Below are 20,952 nucleotides of genomic sequence, written 5' to 3' on the forward strand. Positions count from 1 at the left end.
TCTGTCTCCCCTCTCTGCCTCGCCTTACACTGGCTTCCCTTCCCCTGCAGAATCCTTTTCAAACTCCTCACCACCACTAACAAGGCTCTCTCCCACTCTACTGCCCCCTACCTTCTCTCCATTCACACTCCTGCCTGCTCCCTGCGCTCAGCCAATGACTGACGCCTCTCCTCCACTCTCATCACCTCTTCCCACTCCAGAATCCAAGACTTTTCCCGTGCAGCCCCCCTTCACTAGAATGACCTCCCTCCTTCCATCCGGCTCTCTCCTACTCTGTGCTCCTTCAAACGTGCGCTGAAAACCCACCTCTTCCTTAAAGCCTACCAATCATCCACATAACCCCTTCACATAACTCCACTCGCTCTCCCCTTGCCTTATCTGGCCCCCCCTGTGCCGGTCTGTTTTTCTGTTAGGATGTAAACTCACATGAGCAGGGCCTTCTTCCCTCCTGTCTCCTTAACCGTTCTTCTTCTCCTTGTTTACTACATCAGCCAGCCTGGAGTTTCTGAAGTATTGGTATTTTTGTTATTGTTTTGTACTGTTTTACCCTGTTTAGTCTACTGTTCGTACTGTGTACGGCGCTGCGGAAATCTTGTTACGCCTAACAAATAAAGGATAATAATAATAATAATAATAAACAGCTTATCTAACATCCATCCAATCGGGAAAGTTTAAGAATGGTGAATGCTTTAAGTCAGCCCGTCGTTTCCTGATGTGTTTCGTCTCTCCAGACTTTATCACCCTTTGAGATATAGATATATATATATATATGTGTGTATGTATGTATGTATATATGTATATCATCTTTATTTCTTCTACTAACTAGGTAATCTGTTTTATATTCCTTCTCTGGCTCCCGAAACAAACAAATACAATAAGCACTGTGAGCATATCTAATGGTCACTATAGTGACCATCATAGTTGCTGTTGTAGAGCTGACAAACTACTAATCCTTATCACAGTTTGGCTGGAGGAATCTACAAGTAACAAATGTAACAAGATTCTGAAACGTTGCAACACATGAGCTTAATGCTGCTAAGAGAAAGCAATAGCTTCCAATTGGGTACACAAGAATGTGAAATATCTTGTTCTGTCAGGGAGAAAGGGGGAGGTGGTGATTTACTTTTACAAATACATTTCTGAATATTAAATGTTGACTTTTCATAATGGATCTACCTCTTTAAGTTTAGTGGCTCTTTTAAAGGATTGAAAAAAAAAATGTGTTTCATAGGCTGCTAAGATTTCTAAATAAAGGTTCTGGAGAAATGGCAGTTATTAGACAGATATGTGCCCTCCAAAAGTCTTCTATCCATCTTCTGAAAAACTGCTATTCTTAATAGAAAAATATATATTACTTCAACCAAGGGCAAATTCTTCCTGGAGGGAGAACAAAAATAGTAAGCTGGCTCCTAATGGAAACAAATTGAGAAGGTTATTCAGATGATATCTGTGCTGAAAGTAAGAGATCAGCAGAGAAGAACAGATCAGCAAAGATTACAAAAGTAATTCCTATTAAGCTGTACACATTTTAAAGGCTTGTAAGTAATTAGGCATATTATTGTAATTTTTTAGGATAATGTACCCAATTATTGCAATCTTGAGCTCACAGCCTGTTGTTTGAAATAAGAAACTAATATAATCAACATAAACGTGATGACAAACTACACTGCTCTGCATCTGTGTTTACTATATATATGTATATATATGTATATATATGTGTATATATATATATGTGTATATATATATATATGTATGTATACACACACACACCTGCACGCATAACGGGACTTGGTGTCTGAAAATAAGGTGTGCATATATACATTTGTATTCAAAAGTTTAAACACCCCCAGTCTGATTGATTGCATGCTTCATGATCTCTTAAGTGGATAGGAGATACTGTTACATTGAGACTCTTATATGACTGATTTCTGCACAAAAAGATGATTTGCTTAACCTACATTAAACTGACTGTGGCATGTGTAAAATTTTGGGTACCCAAGTTCTTAGCCTCCTTAACAGCACCAAATGTTTTTTGTAGTCAGTCTTTCTATACTTGCAGAACTCTTCTTGCTCAGAAACATTCGTAGGTCTTCTTACATGCAGGTCATGTTTGAGATCTTGCCTAATCAAGCCTGGGGACTGCAAAAGTCTTGCCAAAGCCTTCACCTTTTGCTCCTGTAAATACTTCATGGTTGATTTTGAGGTATGTTATGTATCGTTGTCTTACTGAAATATTGAACCTCTTTTCAGCTTTAATTTCTTCAGACTCTCAGCTTCTAGGATTTGTTATTTAGTTGAATCCATTCTTCCTTCCACCCAGACAACATTTTTTGCTCCACTGGTTACCACCCAACCCCAAAATATAATAGATCCACTCAATGCTTAATGGTTGGCAAGGTGCTCTTTCCTTCATATGTTTTCTGTGTTTCTCCAAATGTATCTTTTGTGGCTGTGTCCAATAATTGTTTTATTTAATCAGTCTACAGCACCTTGTTCTAAAAACGTAACTGCTTATCTATGTTTTGTTTTGCATGCTTCAGACGTTGGCTTGTGTAATGCGATTGTAGGTAAACTTCCCTACTGACAACTCTGCCATGTAGATAATTTTTGTGTAAGCTAATCTCTGCGGTGGACTAGTATTCAGGAGTCAGGGGAATCTTTCCTCAGGTTCTTTACAGTGATATCTAGGTTCCGTTTTACATTTTGGACCAGTTTTCGAGCAGTTCTATCAGAGATTTTTCTGAGTCTTCCATATTATACTTCAACAGTTCCCCTTCAAGTTCATAATGATGTTTCTGACAGTGGAAATTCCAAGCTGGAAGGGTTTCATAAAGTGGTTAGCACTTCTGCCTTACAGCACAATTCCTGACCATGGCCTTATCTGTGAGGAGTTTGTATGTTCTCCCCGTGCTTGCGTGGGTTTCCTCTGGGTGCTCCGATTTCCTCCCACACTCCAAAAAACATATTGGTAGGTTGATTGGCTGCTAAAAATTTTACCCTAGTCTATGTGTCTATCTGTCTGTCTGTGTGTTTGTGTGTTAGGGAATTTAGACTGTAAGCCCCAATGGGGCAGGGACTGATGTGAGTGAGTTCTCTGCGGAATTAGTGGCGCTATATAAATAAATGGTGATGATGGTGATAGTATATTATGTTATACCCTTCCCCTGCCTTGTAAGTCTTCAGACAGCTGTTTAGAGGAGTCCATGGTTGAGGAGGCACCATATCCAGAGAGGTTATGAGGCTAAGTATTTATACAACTCTGTAATTCTCTTCACCAGGCTTAACAAGTCAATCCTCTTTTAAGCCAATCAAAAACAAGAAAAGGGTGTTCATGACTCAACTGGAAAGGTACTTGAACTTTTACACATGGCACATTTGCTCTCAGTTTGCAGGGTTTTATCTTATATTCAGCAAATAAACAATAATGATGCATTAAAATGTGCAAAAATGTGTCTTGTACAGTACTCTGTAGAGGTTGTGGTACCTCCTTTTATACTTAGAGATTCAGTGTTTGGAAAATACACCAAAATAGTTTTGCTGAATGCAAACAGAAAGGCAGTTAGGGCCAAACAAGAAACAGACCGGAAAGGAACAAAACCGTTTTTACATCACAGGGGAAAATCACCTCACTCTGTGCAGCCAGACAGCAAGTCAACCATATTATTATCCGGCCTAGGAGAAAGTCACTTAAGTCTAGAGACACCCTTCCCTTACATACCCACATTACACTGATGGAACCGTGAGCCCATATAAAGAACACAGCAGCTCTCTTTACTCCCTTTTTACTAGATCCCTGCTTTCATGAAAACCTTCTCTCCTGGGTTCTTTACCTCTTTCTCAATCACTGGCCAATAAATGGATGTTTCTTGCGGCCAGAAGTTCCCAGCAATCCTGCTGATTGTCTCTGGTGCTGGTAGCCTTATTCAGAGACATTGTGGGCCTGATTCATCAAGGAACGCAAAGTGCAGACAGACACAACACACTGCAGGATTCACACAATGCATATGTGCAACTTAAAGTCCTGTCAACGCATACAAAAACAATTCATTAACACCTGTTAATATTATAATCATTAATAAAAATACATTTTGAAAAATGTGTTGTTTTTTTTTTAATATAAAATACATTTATCAAGATGTTGTTAATGCCTGCTGTACATAAAATAAAATGACAGTTCTTAATTGCAAACACATGTTCTAGCATGCATACGCGACTGTCAGTCTGTACTTACACTTGCCCTGTACCTGTTGCAAGCGATACGGCTTAATATCACATACCTGCGGGATGCCCAGAGTTTGAATCGGACAAATATGCGTGCGCTCTATCTTTGCACACCCTTATTGTACATCGCCTATTGCATGCAGTATATCTACCACTATTTGGTGCCACAATGCGTGTGATTTCTGGAGTGCTGGTAAAGGAAATACAAAACCCAATGTCCACCATCTCTACTTCCGCTGCCTGTGGTGCAGAGAAATGTCACATGACTATACTAAGGTGAATGTTCTGGGACATAAAAAGCAGCCACTAGGGCAATTAGCTGCAGTACGCTGGAAGCAACATATCATCATATACCACTGCTTCTTAATGCAGGCTTCAGTGTGATAAGTCTGGGTATACGTTTGTGGAAATTTATTTTACTGTGTTTATCTGGAAATGGTAAATGACCAAATTATAATGAAAATGGTAATCCTTTGCCTTTATTCGTAAGGGGAAATGTACATTAGTAAATCAAATTACCATTGATGTGCACCATGGTAATCCTTTTTCTTACTATAGAACTTCTTCATAAGTGGACCACTGTGTGACAAATTGTGCCAGTGAGCTTGTGACTGGCCGTGTAACTGTGTGTGAGTGTATGATTGGCCTTGCAAGTATTTGAGTGACTGTGCAAGCAAATGTGATGGTTTGTGGAAGTGTACGCTCATATCTGCCTGCCTGACTGACAGGTTGTGTAATGTTACAGCGGACGACTGAAAGAGGAAGTGGTTGTACATTTGGCTGTAGAAGTTTGTGTGACTGGCTATGGAGATGGTTGTTAGCATACAACTGGCAATGCAGCTTTGTGAATCTGTGGATGACCATGTAAATATGTCTGCACGCTTTTGTGTTGTCTCTCGTCAGCACTGCAAATGTATGTAGGAGTCCCTCTGTGCGTTAGAATATGTGCTCTTGTTTCTTCTGCTGTGTGTAAATGAGTGCTTCTATATGTGGAAGCTATGTGTGTGTGTAGATAGATATATATATATATATATATATATATATATATATATATATATATATATATATATATATATATATATATATATATTGTTATTTTATATTGTTATTTTATATTCCTTCCACAAGAAAGCTTTACAAATCATACACAGTAAATGCAGTCTGGGAAAACAGGGCTGCTATTTTCTTTTATTTCTTCAAAAAAAAAAAAAAAATTCTACTAAAATGATCCAATTAATGCAAACGGTATCATGGAATACTTCATTGTTTTGACCTAGTAGTTGACCCAATTCCTGATATCCACTTGGGGAATATCTGGTAGCCGGTCCGGTTCATTTGAGTGTAGCAGCAGAAGGTATTTCCCTGGTGATTAGCATGGACAAGGGCTGACTTTTACACTGGACTACAGATCGTTCTCGTGTGGATTCCAGTGCATAATAAGTCATGAATATAGATGCATTGTTCTGGAAACAGTGTTTTTTATAGTGAATTAATTTCCTATTTATCGGGGGAGGGGTGGAGTTGGACGGAGGGATTAAAAATAGGTTTCCAACATCGCTGTAATACGGTGGTGGGCTGCCTGTTATTTTCTCAACAGCCCGTACATGATGCCCCTGGTCCCTTAAGGAGGGGGTGGGGGTATATCTTTTACGAAGTCCCCTTATAATACCAGTGAGCTAGTGTGTAGCAGGATGAAAGACTATGCCTAGAGGTATGTCTGTATCTTGCACAATGAGGAGCGGATGGTACACTTGGGAAGGCCGAGCAGTATGTGAAGTTTTTAAGTGTGCACTAGTAGAGCTCCCAGTTACCTACTCTGTGCAACTTTAGCTCATGTAAATTCCAGTAGCAACCCGGAATTCACTTAAAATTGAGCTAAACAGACTTTTTTTTACATTTACTTTTATTTTCCTTCCCCTAAAATGGTGTTGCAGCATATTTTCCATCCATTCTACTCTCACATGCTATGACCATAATATACCATGAGTGTGTCAGACTATTCTTCAGGCCATGCTCAGACCACACCTCTCTCGTGAACTAGGTGTGCATGTGTTCACTAATCACATTACAGCATCTCTGTTACAATGGAGACTAATTCTGATTCGCTGGAGCTGTGTCAAAACACCATAAAATAAGAGTAGTGTAAATAGTATCTAAAAGGTGCAATGTGTAGAGTTATTACAGTGGGTGGTTATTGAAAATGCAGTATGTAAAATTTGTAAAAGTAAACCTTTAAGTTTTCCATTTTCAGTAATATGTCTGTTTCAATCAAGTGTGTGTGTTTTTTTTTTTTATTACTGTCAATAATAATAATTGCAATAATTTGTATAATTTCACCTTAGCCATATGCTAGGAGCTATTACATCACTGGCGGGAGTTCGGCGTCTAAGCAGCTTAAATTTAAAGCGGCGCTGCTTTGTAAAGGGAAACTTCCGCCAGTTGACAAAACCGGGGTATGATACATTTACCCCCTGGAATGCTTTCTCATAAATATTGTTTTTCATCACATTGCTGCCTCCGCTGTGCATTCTAACCATGTGTGTAGCCAGTCTTTCAGAAGTGTCATGGCTGTTTTGTCAGCCAAGTTGGGCAACTTAGGCCAAGACGGTCCTCAAAGGCTGCACCCTGCAACAATTATGGTGGAAAACTATTGAAATAATCTAAATTGTAATCAAAACCATTTTATAATGCAGTAGGCGTGTGTGTGTGTGTGGCTGCCAGTGCATCAGTCCACCAAAAAGTATACAAATTAGTGACTGGGTCTTAACTTGTGTGGCCCGTTTAATGCCTAAAAGAAATGTGTACAGGTTTATCACGATTGACCTTCTATATATTATAATATAATCAGTCCAATATGTTTGCATTGTAATTTTTTTCTTCTTTTGTTAATGTAGAGAAAGATAGTAATGTATGTTAAATTCTTGTTACATACCATCAACAGTTTTCTGCTACAAATTGTATCCATTAGATGAGTTGTTTCCTGGGGCATTTATCAATAATCCACCACTGTGTTTTTTCTGCCGTCATAAAATTGAATGATTTCCGAAGAAATCTCTACTCATTTCCCTCTTATCCAAGTACCCTCCAGTGGATTACAGGGGGGATGAGAAATAGAGCCCTCATGAATCTATAATTCAGCACATTTGAAACGGTTTACATTATCTTAATTGCTTTGTCCTGCAGCTATAAATCTTAATACACCTTTAGTTGCTATCTGCAGAGCTCTCTACGGTTGCTTATGTATTGGTATTTTGTAAAGATGTCGTCATTTATTTATATAGGGCTACCAATTCCGCAGCTCTGTACAGAGAATATTTGTCATTTACATTAAGCTCCAATGGGGCAGGGACTAAAGTCTAAATTCCCTAACATACACACAGACAGACTAGGGTCAATTTGATAGCAGCCCATTAACCTACTAGTATGTGTTTGGAGTGTTGGAGGAAATCGGAGCACCCAGAGGAAACCCTCGCAAACACGGGGAGAACATACAAACTCCACACAGATAAGGCCATGGTCGGGAATCGAACTTATGACCCCAGTGCTGTGAAGCAGAAGTGCTAACCACTGAGCCACCGTGCTGCCCTTTCAAACAAGTTATTCATCTTTCCACATATTGTGGTACACTCACAAAATGACAGCCAGCTGTGCTGCTCTCCAAGTGTGTCCTTGGTATAAATACACATGGTCAGAGCAGACTTGGGGAACCTGTGGCTCTACAGCTACTGTGGGACTGTAATTTCCAGCATGCCATGCTTGCCTACTTCTGAGTTAGTGGTGCCAGCTCTGATTAAAGCGATACTGTACAGAAAATATATTTAGTTTTAAACATATTCCGTTATAAGTGATTAAAGAACTCCCATACCTTGACTAAATTACGAGCAAACTAATTTTTCTTCTGGAGATTCTAAATCTCTCAGGAAAAAAAACTACCATGTTAAAACTCCTCATATATGCAGAGTATACATATAATATTCGCATAAACATGTATGCCCAGGGCCAACACAAGCATTAATTTAGGACATGAAGTATATCCAGTGCATACTTCCTTTAAGACCCCCACTAGTGTGTACAAGGTTATGTTAAATAAGCACTGGAAGAATGGCTTTGTTGTAGCGCCATCAGTTTTTAACTTGTGAAACTGTAGCAGTATTACTTGTTTTTGGTGGGGTCTGGGGTCTCGGACATCTTTTAATTTCCCACCAAAATAACTAAGTGTAATATTTACTTTGCAGAGTCAATTTGTTGCTGTAATAATAACCAGTTTGTCATTTTTCTACTCATTTTTCTACTACAATTTGAAAATTTAAAGCAAATATCTGATTAATGTTGATTTATTAAATGTTAGCACTTTTTTGTTTTTTGGTAATTATATAACAGTTTTTATAAATATCAATCACTTTTTCGTTCATTCCGTGCAATAAATCATTTCAAGCCAGGTTTTTCTACATGTGTAATGAAGACCAATTTCAGCAACGTTAATTATGTTAAATACAGTTTATTTTCAGTTTCATTCTATTTTCATGTCTAAAGAATGAAGAAAAGCATGTTTTATTTATTTGTCTCAATCTATGTTATTGTATATCTAGAGAGAAGTTTTTTCTTTCTTGTCCTATTCATCTACAAACTAAATTCAAGTTCGCTACATAAATTTACTAATAAATAAATATACAATCATTCCCTAATAAATCTATTTAGATTTTTAATAACGCGGATGGGTGAATTACATAAACCCTGAAGGTAATTTTTTCCGACTGAAGCAATTAATTTGCTTGTATCCTGTATCCATTATTGATGTGTGACTGTTTGGTGGCACATGGCTTACCCTGGTTGCCAGGGGAAACCATTCTGGACATCGCTGTATGGTACATAATTAATCCAATGTCACCAGGGTTCAAAGTCCCAGCATGCACAGCTATCTTGGTGACGTCAGCTGACTGATGCAGCTTTGGGTAGGGACTATGCACCTATATAAACAAGGAATTCCAAATTCAACCACTGAGTCGGTCAGTACAAGCTTCTAATATTTCGGATATTGAAAATTGCTGAAACCATGTAAACACCATAAAGATGTAAAATGATCTTTAGTGTCATTCAACCACACACAGTTATAGAAGAGGAAGGGTTTGACCAAAATACCCTTTTATATTTGATTCAATATATATATTCCCCACCATAATTTTTCAGTTTGATCTTCACAGTCACTGAGAAATGCCTTCATTGTAAAATGTCACAGTAGTTCCCTCGCCATGCCAGGAAAGTTGGCTTTTTGGATGTGGGTTTTGTGGTAGAGGAAAGCAGCCTCTGGTTACTACTTTGTAAATCACCCCTGGGGATTTTAATACTTAGTCAGCAGATGAGCAGAATGCATAACCTGTCTTGTATCCCTCGGCCACACCATGGCGACTGACAGGCAGCACAAAGAGCAGCGCTGTTTTATCTCTGGCTATATGTCAGTGAAGTATTGCTTAGCAACCATTATTGTGTGAGCCTCTGGGCAGTGGCTGTGATGTCTGAGCTGCACCTCTCCCTTTACTAGAGAAATACTTTCATTTCTGAGAGTGTTGGTTGTTGTGTGTACAGTAGAAATCAAACCCATATAGTAATTTTAGTTGTATTTGCTGTTCTCCCTGTGTTGCCAGATTCACTCATGGTTTGCAAGCCATATATTACTTTGTTTATCACTGACCTTGTACTGGAGCATGCCAAGATCAACTTAGAACAATTGAACATTACGAGCAACACAGAGTATTTCAGCTCCGCTAACTCCTGCATGTCCATGTGTAGGCAACAGGGAGGGGCTACACCAACATGTAACCATACATCTAATTGGTAGCAACAGTACACAAATGTGAGGTTCTTGTCAAATTTGACAAAGACTGTAAATACTTTTTCAGCCCACAGCCATATTATATTACTATTGGAAAGTAACCTCTATCCTACCCCCTCCTAACCATTTTATCCATCTCCTTCTCTTCCTACACCCACCAATTTAATTTTCTCCCAGTTGCTCCTTCTGTCTCTCACCACCCCTCCCTATAGAATGTAAGCTCTCACGGCAGGGTCCTCCCTACCTATTGTCCCACGTCTGTCTACTGTCTGACTCCCTTGTACATCCTATCATGTCTTCTGCTAAACTCTGGGTGCGTCCTCACAGCATTACTCACACTCATATGTGATACTTATGTATATTACCATATCTTTTTTTTTTTTTTCTTGCTTACTGTATCTGGTACTATGGAATCTGTGGCACCTTATACATAAAAGTAATAATAATGTACTTTCATATATCCCTCGAAAGAAACAATGTAATTTTTCTTCTTAACTACTTGATTAACTCTAGTCTGCCTTTTCCATTTCTTCTGCAGAGAATGCCACTGATATCATGTAAGCAAAACATTTATATTTAAACAACAAATACAATTATAGAATTAAATAATAAAGAACTGTTGCAAATCCATACTACTATTTCAACTGAATAATAACTGAGAACTGACAGTGTGCAGTTATACTATGACTGTACTATTTGAGACTGTAAGATCTGCAAGTTTGGTAAAGTTCTGCAGCAGGAATATTATTATACATTAATCTCTTAATATTTATGTTGGACAAATACAAACTGAAAAACATGGGTTCAGTGTACCTTTAAAGCTCTCTGTAGCATGAGCATCACTAACAATCTTGTAAACTAGTTCAGGTTATGTTGCAATATGGATTTTGTCACGTAAAGAATAACCTTCACAGTAAGTAAGTAAATAAGTAGTAGAGTAAATAAGTAAACCTGTTCAAAGACTAGAAATGTGGCTTTTATTTAGCGTGACAGGGATTTTTACACACAGTGCTGTTAAAAGCTTTGAAAATTACACCTGGTTTAATAGCATGGGCCAATATATATATATTAAACAGTTCTACTTAACTTTATAGGTTCAAACCCAAAATACAAGTTTGTTCAGTTTAAATAAACATTTTATTACACACCTTTCCCATGACAAAGCTTAAAAAGTGAGGTGTGTTTGTTTTTTTTTTTACATAAATCTCTGTGGCAGGCTATAAGAAGCAACTTGATATTTACCCTTTTCTTTGTTATGCTTCTTCAGACTGCAATTAATGATTTATAATTATGCAGACTTCCCTGAGTGTAATTTGACTACCAGGTAGTCACATGGCACATGAAGTAGTGAGCAGAGAGGCTTTGGAATGCCCTTCTGAGCTCTGTTTTCACTGTGACATACTCCCCCTTCTCCTCCTTCTGCCTTCTCATGACATGCTGACAGTCTGTGTCTGGGAGCCATACCTCTTTTCCCCGCTAGAGTGATTTTGATAAGGAGATAATGATTTGTAGATGGTTAGTTTACATGCATGCTTAAAAGGTACTTCGCTTGCTATTTAAATAAAAAAAACTTCTATGTGGGATCGCTGCTTTAAGATGAAATTGTATTAACCATTTTCTCTCTGCACAAGCTGTAGTACCTCTTTTCAGCCACTTTCGGCTTTAAGTGGTTACAGCAAATTATTTTTCTATTGTACTATATATTATTCTTAAATCGTCTCTATTCATGCTGTCTTATAGAGGTGAAAATGTGGAGCAGTTTTAGGTTATACATGGTGCTGGTGTGTTAAATACTCATGCATCATTATTGCAGAACATATTAACAAATTGTTCAGTTTTACATAACTCCATCAAAAAATAAATTGCATAAAAATGCATATAATGAACAAGGTTCTGCAGCATTTGAAACCTCCTAGGTGCTTGTTCAACCCTCTGCCCGGCCTTTTGTTACATGCTTATTGTAGAACAGTGCCTGCGTTATCTGCAAAACTTTATTTCAAACGTTTGCTGTTTTCTTTTCCCAGAACTCTCTGAAGTGAAGCAGTTTAGTGATGATGCAAAGAATTACAACACATTACTCTTGGAGGATGAACATGGAATACTCTATGTGGGGGCGAGAGGTGCCATCTTCTCTCTAAACCTTAGTGACATTTCTCATGGGTCCAAGAAAACTGTAAGTTTTGGGCTAGATAGTCTATTCACAGTGCTGAATGTATTGTTTTTTAATCCCCTTTATTAATCTTACCATTTGCAGTTGCAGGAGTGGTTTATTCACTTTGTATATTTGCTATATTACACTGCACTGACGATGTTGCAGATTGTCTTGTTAACCTAGTTACATAATGTTAAAAGGTTTTGAGGGGCCGTTTCAGCCCATGCCCAACGTACCTTCTGTTATTGTAGCACAACTCTGATTTCCATTTAGGTTCCAGGGCTTTGTGAAGGTGTCCAGCAATGTGCACTCTGTGTCGCCCTAGCTGGGCACCACTGGGTAGTTGCTTCTAGATGGTGGCACTGTTTAAGTGCAGTGCAAGCCATGAGGAGCCTGCAGATATAAACAGCCAGGCTTAGATTTATGGAATGGTCATGTCTATGGTGACAGTGCTAGATGACCAGCTCCCTGCAAATCAATTCTAACATATTTACATATTGCAAAGATTTATTCATTGGCTGAATGATTTGAATTTACAAATAGGATGTGATGCGGTGATGTCATGGGGCACACTGTTCGTGGCTGACTGGGGGCAAATCCATGTCTGCGGACAACTTTGGCCCATCAAAATAAAGGTCGTCTGAAGTTCTATTACAGTAATAGAATTTTGTTGGGTCAGAGAGATTTTGGGACAAAGTGTGAGAAACAAAATTAACATTTGGTGGGGTTGGGGGTGCTAATCAACAGAGTACCCACATCTGCAGTTTACCCATCCTACCATTACATTTACTGTACTCTCTCAGAACTAGTTTTATTGAACCTGCACTTGTCCTCCGCTGTCAGTCATCTTAGGCTCAGAAAGGCTCTGTGCAGGCTTACAGGAAGTTTGATATATGTAAGATAAGTAGTCTCCCCCTATGTTTACAAAATCATTTCCTGTTCATTAGTTTTGATTAGTTCCTCAAACATTTCACATATTTATTTATCTGAGGGTATTGCCAGTAGCTCTTCTATAAAGAAACTTGCCATGTAGGTTCTGTGCTCTGAGTAACACAAGGAAGGAGGGCACAACACTGCAACATGTTTCTTTGTTGAGTGGAAGCCTGAAGCAGGTTGGTGAGTCAGGAACACACACGTAGACTGAAATATCAGTACTTTGTCAACAAGATATTTAATCTTTGACACCAGTAATGACGTATTTGATCCTTGATCTCAACCTGTTTCTGACTAAGCAGATGATAGTACGGTACTCCTCCTTGTATCTTCAGGGCAGCTGTACAACCAACTCTTGCTTTTATTTTCTCTGCCAATTCAGACGGTTCATTAGGGGACACTTTGCACTAAATTGCTGACCATCTAAGTTTCTTTTGGGTTCCATCTCTTTCTTGTATCTTTCAATGTCGCCTCAGGGTAAATGATTATGCTTTTCTTGAAATTAATAACTAACCACAGCAAGAAAATATTTTGACAGATTACAAATTGTTTACAATGTGACTCATACAATGTGACTTTGGTGAACCAGAGTACAAATTACAATCCCTGGAAAGTGTCATTATAATGTGAAAAGTAATGGTTAAAATAGCATAACCTAAAAAATATAAGCTACTTACAAAATTATTTGTTTCATGTTATTATTTATCCTATCGACTCCGCTGCTTGTTAATCCAAAGATGTAATCAGCCAATCATGTGTCAGCAACTCAATGTATAAAAGCATCCAGACATGGTCAAGAGGTTCAGTTGTTGTTTGAAATTATTGTTGGTGCCAGAGGGGATGGTTTGAGTAGCTCGGAAAAAGTGGATTTTCACGCACAGCAGTCTCTAGAGTTTAAGAAAATAGTGCACAAAGCAAAAAACATCCAGTGAACATCAGCTGTGAGGGTGAAAACGCCTTGTTAATGAGAGAGGTCAGAGGAGAATGGCCAGACTGGTTCATCTGACAGGAAAGAGACAGGAACTCAAATAACCGTGCTTACAGCAGTGGTATGTAAAAGAGTATCTCTGTATTGGATTGGTTACAGCAGCAGAGAATTACACTGGGGGCTAGATTTACTAAGCTGCGGCTTTGAAAAAGTGGGGATGTTGCCTATAGCAACCAATCAGATTCTAGCTGTCATTTATTTAGTACCTTCTACAAAATGACAGCTAGAATCTGATTGGTTGCTATAGGCAACATCCCCACTTTTTTAAACCCGCAGCTTAGTAAATCTAGCCCTGGGTCTTCCACTTAGAATGTAAACACTTTAATGAGCAGGGTCCATCATACTCTTTGTTTTCATGTTTTCGTTTATTTTGTCTTCCTTGTATGTCCTTGTTTTCCCTACTGTACGGCGCTGCGCGAGCACTGTGGTGCCTTACAAATCTACAATAATAATAATAACTGGGTTCAATGCCTGTCAACATAAACAGGAAACTGAGGCTACAGTGGGCACAGACTCACCAAAACTGGACAGCTGAAGGTTGGAAAAATATCACCAGGGCTGATGAATCTTGATTTATTTTGCTAAAGTCTGGTAGGGTTAGAACTTGGTGTGAACAGCATGTGTCCACCCTGCCTTCAACGGTGCATTTTGGTATAATGGTTTGGGGAATGTTTTTTTGGGACACATTAAGCCCCGTAATACCAATTGAGCATCATTTTAAATGCCACAGCCAACCTGAGCATTGTTGCGGACCATATTCATCTCTTTATAGCTACAGACTCATCTTCTAATGGCTAGTTCCAGTAGGATAATGCACCAGGTCGGAAAGCACAGTTCATCTCAAGCTTCCACGAACATGACAAGGAGTTCAGTGTGCTTCAATGACCTGCACAGTCACCAGGTTTCAATCCAACAGAGCACCTTTGGGATGTGATAGAACAGGGAATTTGTAGTATGACTGTGCAGCAGATAAATCCACTGCAACTGCGTGATGTGACAACATAGACCAGAACCTCTAAGGAATGTTTCCAGCACATTGTTGAATCCATGCCATAAACACTGTTCTGGGGGCAAAGGGGGTCTTACCCAATACCAGAAAGGTGTGTCTAATAAAGTAGTCACTGAGTGTATATATAATATGTAAACACCCATGGACCTCATCCTGGTATGCCGGTTGGAATGAATCAGAAGTCAAACACAATGACTTATGGCATTCCTCTTGATGTTGGCAAAGTGGGTGGGGGAAGGGGGTTAGTATCCAGTATCTACTGTGAATAATACAAGCATGATTCATCATCCCTAATATGTCATTAAGAAGATGAGGACATTAGTTTTATTGAGCCTGGAATGATCTTGCTCCTAGATAAAGCCATTCTTAAGCAGAATGTGGGCATTCCGTTCTTTAGCTTGACAGGCTACTGGTCACTCCATATTGGTAGGTTATATAAAATAATAAAATATTGGCTGGGGGGAAAGTGACCCCTAGATACCTATTTAATGTACTGGGACTGTAGTCTAGTTGGTCAGGGAATGTTTCGGTCTTATATTTGGTCTAATTTTGCTTCATGCTACTAATAAAGTGTGTACTTGCTTTCTTCAGCACAGTTGTTGCGGGTGTTAGCTTTAGCTTTTCTCAACTTTTCAGCCCATTAGTGGCAAGTGCGATAGTTTTTCCTAAGTCCTTTATAACAAACTGCTAAAGCCACATCTTGCTGCCTTTAGACAGTTTCTAAACTGCTGTTAATATAGGGCACATTATAGTGTTCATTAAATTATGTGCGTTCATGTCCATAAAGTGCAGTGTCCAGTGCATTTAGTGCATTTCCATGTTCCACCAAGTACAGTCCCAGTGCCCCACATACACATTGCCTACTTAAAAGCTACATATTCTACAATGTACATGGCAAATGTGTAGCTGTATAGCTCACTCATGCTGCCATATAGCCTCACGCTGCCATATAGCGTCATGCCAAGTCCTTAATTATCTCTGCTGCTGCGGTCACTCTGATGCTAAGCTCACCTTGCTGCAAGAAGCAACCTTAAAGGAGATACTCATTAAAAAATGTTTCCTAGAAAGAAACACAGGAACAGCACTAATCTCATAACATATAATATATACAGTATGTATGATATATATACAATCAATATCACAGAATAACACACTTGTAAAGGATTAGCTTATATCATAAGATTGAATCATGCATTTAATACAAATTAACAATATATATTCCTAAAGGAAAAACTCATATGTAAATATATTTAAAACAGATTGATTTAGGAGGAAACAACATATCCTGCAAGATGAGGGCATAAGCAATTTCTCTAATGAATACTGCACAGAACGTGGGCTTCATGCCGAGTGGTGATCTTTTTGGCAAAAGAGACTATTTTTTTTTTCTGGCTCAGTCTTGCTAAATTAGGGCCAATGCACCCATCCAATCTAACATGCTAAGCACCCACGCCTGTTCTGAACAGGGTCGGACTTGGGAGCCGGGGTATCCCCCGGTAGGCCCCGACCCTGATGCCTCCCCTCTTCGTTGGTGAGGGGAGCGGGTACCTTAAAAAATAATAAATACTCACGTGACCGCGGCGCCAGCGCCCTTCCACCCTCCTCTCTGCTCCGAATGCACTGAATGTCGGGCGTGACGTTATCACGCCCGACGTTCAGTGAGGAGCGGCACAGAGAGGAGTCGGCAAGAAGACAGAAAACAGGAAGAGAAGAAAAGAGAACAAAGAAGCCAATAGAAAAGGTAAGTGAAGGAACGAAACCAAGGGGGAGCAAAGGTAGCATGACAGGAAGAAGGGGGACAAAGGCAGCATGGCAGACTGTGAAGAGGGACAAAGGCAGCATGGCAGACTGTGAAGGGGGGTAAAGGCAGCATGGCACAGTGTGATAAAGGGGGGCAAAAGCAGAATGACACAGTGTGATAAAGGGGGGCCAGGAGAAGCAAGGAGCAAAAGCAGCATGAAGGGTGCAGTGTGATCATAAGGGGGCACAGCATGGTGATGAAGGGGCACAGTAATGTGTGTGTGGTAGGTGGTGGCTAAATAATGGGTGCTATTTTGTTTGTAGGTTGAAGGTGGGGCAATTTAATTTTATAGTGGGGACTATTAATTTAAGATGGATTGGTTTGGGGGATATTGAATGTGGGGCTGAGTTTGAGGAGCATGAGGTCTATTTATTAAATGTGAATATGAATTATTTAATGGCAGTGGCGGTTGCTGGAAATAGGTATATTTATTATGCGTAAATGCTATTAATTTATTGCTGGGGCTGTTTGGAGGGAGGGAAATAGGTTTATTTATTAGATGGGAAAACTATTACTTTAATGTTGGTGCTGAAGGAAGGCCTAAGTATTAATTGTGGGTCCTATTGATTTAATGCCGGAGCTGATTGGAATTTTCTAAATGTACCCATTTTTTCCCCCAAATAGAGCCCTCAACATTCCAGGATCCAGACAAGCCGCAACTAAAGAAACCAGCAGCCACAGGGGAAATCCTGATTTTTGGTGACTGTTCTGCCCAATCTAAGGGGCAGGTCAAGACTATGTACTCTTTATATACACAATGCATTCTTTATATACTACACCATGGTGCTAGCTGTCCTTCGTGGGCTGACCACTCCCCCTCTAGTGTCTGGTCTCACCTCTATGATGGTTGGCCACACCCTCCTCTGGTGGGCCCCTAGCGTTGCAGTCCCCCGGTGGGCCCTTCATGCCCCAGTTCGATACTGGTTCTGAATCCTAAGCCTCAAGCAGTATAACCCAGCATAATACCTAGCTGACGTTAGATGTCTCATGCAGGGTAACATTAATATGCTTCTAAAGCACAAATGAATTCTGCTGGACAAAGCCTACAATGTGCCCGGAGCAGAGAGACTTCCCCACTGTTTAGTGCACCTTCCACTGGGTGATTTCCTAATGCTTTTCGTCTCTGAGTGAGACTTTATTAAATCTATTAAATTCATGTCCTCTAATTGACTAGAATATGGTTTGGAAGCATATTGTGTCCTATTAATTACCATTCTGTGATCTGTGGCAAAAGTGTAATTTCAAGTGAAAACACATAGTAGCATAATGATTAGTATAAAGCATAGCGTTTATATAAATTTAATTTAATATTGTACTTGGTGTAATTCACAGGAATGACGACGAATAAAAGGCAGATTAAAATCTGCAAAAGAAGTTCCAATTTGTTACTACAGTGATTTTTAACGGCATCTGCGAGTATAGTGAAGTGGACATGTTACCTTACACAATGAAGGCAGACGTTTTGGGGGCAGTACCAATATTTAATGTTAATTAGAAACTAGTGACTTCACCTAGTGTACTTTTAGGCTACGTTTGAATATTTGTTCAGCCCATAAAATAGTTGCATCCTGCAGTGTTAGTGTGCTGTGTGATGGGTCTCACTCCAGAAGTAACCAGTGTAAAACGGAGTAGTAAGTGTAGTTGTGAATATGTTCTAAACACAAGTTTCTTATCTAAATTATGAGCTATGGGCATATGTTGTTGATATTAATCAAAATAAATGTAATTGTCATCTTATGTTTATATTAAATCAAAGATCTTCTTCAATTACAACTTTGATGACGTGCTGTATCGCAGATGACCTTGATTACTTTTCATATGTTCATATTGCTAATTCTCTCTGTAAATAAGATTTCAGAAGTTACAATGTCTCATTGTTCTACATTTGAAAAAGCAGTCTTCATTCTCTACAATCTGAGTAGAGTTTTTCATATCTGTCTGATCTGTCCACATAGCTAGACTCCTGGGCAGCAGGAGCACTGTCAGATTTGGTCATACGTGTGTGATGCCATATCTGAAAGATCTTGCATTTCAGCACTCAGACCGGATCGGCTGTGGCATCGTTTCTGTGGTCTGATGATGGCCAACATACACAGATAGTCATATTCCGAATGAATTTACCGTTCACACTGACCAAAATCTAATCGCTCTCCATCAGATGTTGACCTTGATTGCGGTACTTTTGGTGAACACATATGATTAGATTTGCATCCAATTAGGTCTAAAATGTCCTAACTAGCTAACTAGTTCTATAAGTGTCTCATGTCAGTCAACGTAGCCACAAATCCAAAGATTGCCTCATATTCACAGCAAGTAACCATGCATAGTGAGTGTTCACCAAAGGGTTTAATAAACGCTAATTTAATGAGTGTTCACAATGCATTGAAGACACCATTAGTGGGTTATTGGCACCTGTGCCTTAGCCAGATGTTTGATTCTTTACTAATGTATTTTATGTTGCCTGAATATATTTGTCAGAAATCTAAAGAATGTCTTTTTCTATTTATTTTAGATACCCTGGGAGGTCAACTATAATGACAGCAAGAGTTGTCAGCTAAAAGGAAAAAACAATCAGGTACTCAGATTTGTCTTATTTTGGTATTTTGTACTGTGATCTCTCCTGGGCCTCTACATCATACAGGACCTACAGCTTATCAATAGTGGAAAATGTTCTAGGCAGCAGCCTCTGCATTTTATTTCAATAAGGGGGATCATAGTGTTTGTGAGCCACAGGTTGAAGGAGTTATACAGATACCTCAAGGTAAATATGGAGTGATTTGTCAAGGAAGGTTTGACATTTGTGGGGAACAGACTATAGGAGGCTGCATCTGATTTGGTTTCCAGCTGCTCCTTAAATGCTTAAACTTCTGTGAATCTCTCAAACAGAGGCGGAACTGCGAGCTGTGAGCCCGGGGAGGAGGGAACCAGAGCCCCTGACCCTCTGCATGCAGCGGGCCCCATTATCTCCATATGCCCCGGTGCACTGCACCTGCTGCACCAATGGTAGTTCTGCCACCGCTCTTAAAGCTGATCACTATTTACCCAAACCCAGCTGTATCTTGCTCAAAATTAATCATGGAGGCATACAGGTTCAGCAGTAATTAAAAATTTCACGTAATGTAAAAAATCCACAGACTCAAATACCAGACAGATCTAAAACGCACAATAGGTTAGGCGGTGTACAAAATCTTCATGAGAATGCAGCGTCTCCGTGAACTAGGAACCAGTGATATTACTGCATTTTGAATAATTTAGTTCAAAAGACCTTCTTCCACTGTGCCTAACTGAAAGCCGAAGTGTTATCCCTGGTTCCCATTGGATTAATAAACTGCATTCACATGAACCCTGGTTCACCACACAGAATAGTGTGTAGGTACCAGGCATGTTTTACCTTTCAATAAAGCAGAAACTGTCCTCCTGTATAGCTGCAACAGTAAAGGTTAGTGACCCTCATTATTTTTTGCCTAATGTAATGTTTATATTTTTACAAAATGTTTAATGTACAATATTTTTTAAAAATATATAAACTGCTACCTCACGCCCCCACCTATTCAGCTATGTTATTAGAGTATATGGCTTAAGAATTCACATTACTGTCTAAGGAACATGTACTATCTGGAAAATTATTTTAAGTTTTTCCACATTCAAGGTGGATCACAGAACTGAACGTTCTGATGAGATCAGTCTGTGAACCAGTTACTGTTTAATGTAAGCTTAGTTTGTCTCCTAACCAGCAGAATTTAGTGCTCTAGTGTTAGAATATAATTTCATTTTTCTTTTGCCTGCAGACTGAGTGTTTCAACCATATAAGGCTCTTGCAGAGGTTTAATCAAACCCACCTGTATGTCTGTGGAACGTATGCCTTTGCCCCGAAATGCTGCTACATTGTAAGTACAGACAACGATCTTTCATTCTATCATTCTATAAACCGTTCCTTCCAAGTCAGGAATAATATTTTTTTTCTTTACTACAAAAAAACTATTTGCAAGGGCTGTTCCTGCTATACAAAATTAGGTCA

The 20,952-nt window shown here is 39.2% G+C and overlaps 1 protein-coding gene across 4 annotated transcripts in view; it reads left to right on the plus strand.

Annotated features, from left to right (window-relative positions):
• Positions 1-20,952, plus strand: part of SEMA4G (semaphorin 4G) — a 507,048-nt gene that overhangs the window by 64,930 nt on the left and 421,166 nt on the right. For all 4 annotated transcript variants that reach the window (XM_075216263.1, XM_075216260.1, XM_075216261.1 and 1 more), the window contains 3 exons: positions 12,076-12,224; positions 19,447-19,509; positions 20,723-20,821. In XM_075216263.1, the coding sequence (XP_075072364.1) occupies positions 12,076-12,224; positions 19,447-19,509; positions 20,723-20,821 (311 nt within the window). The remainder of the gene's footprint in view (positions 1-12,075; positions 12,225-19,446; positions 19,510-20,722; positions 20,822-20,952) is intronic.

The sequence above is a fragment of the Mixophyes fleayi genome, chromosome 6 (genome assembly GCF_038048845.1).
Source record: "Mixophyes fleayi isolate aMixFle1 chromosome 6, aMixFle1.hap1, whole genome shotgun sequence".
NCBI lineage: Eukaryota > Metazoa > Chordata > Amphibia > Anura > Limnodynastidae > Mixophyes > Mixophyes fleayi.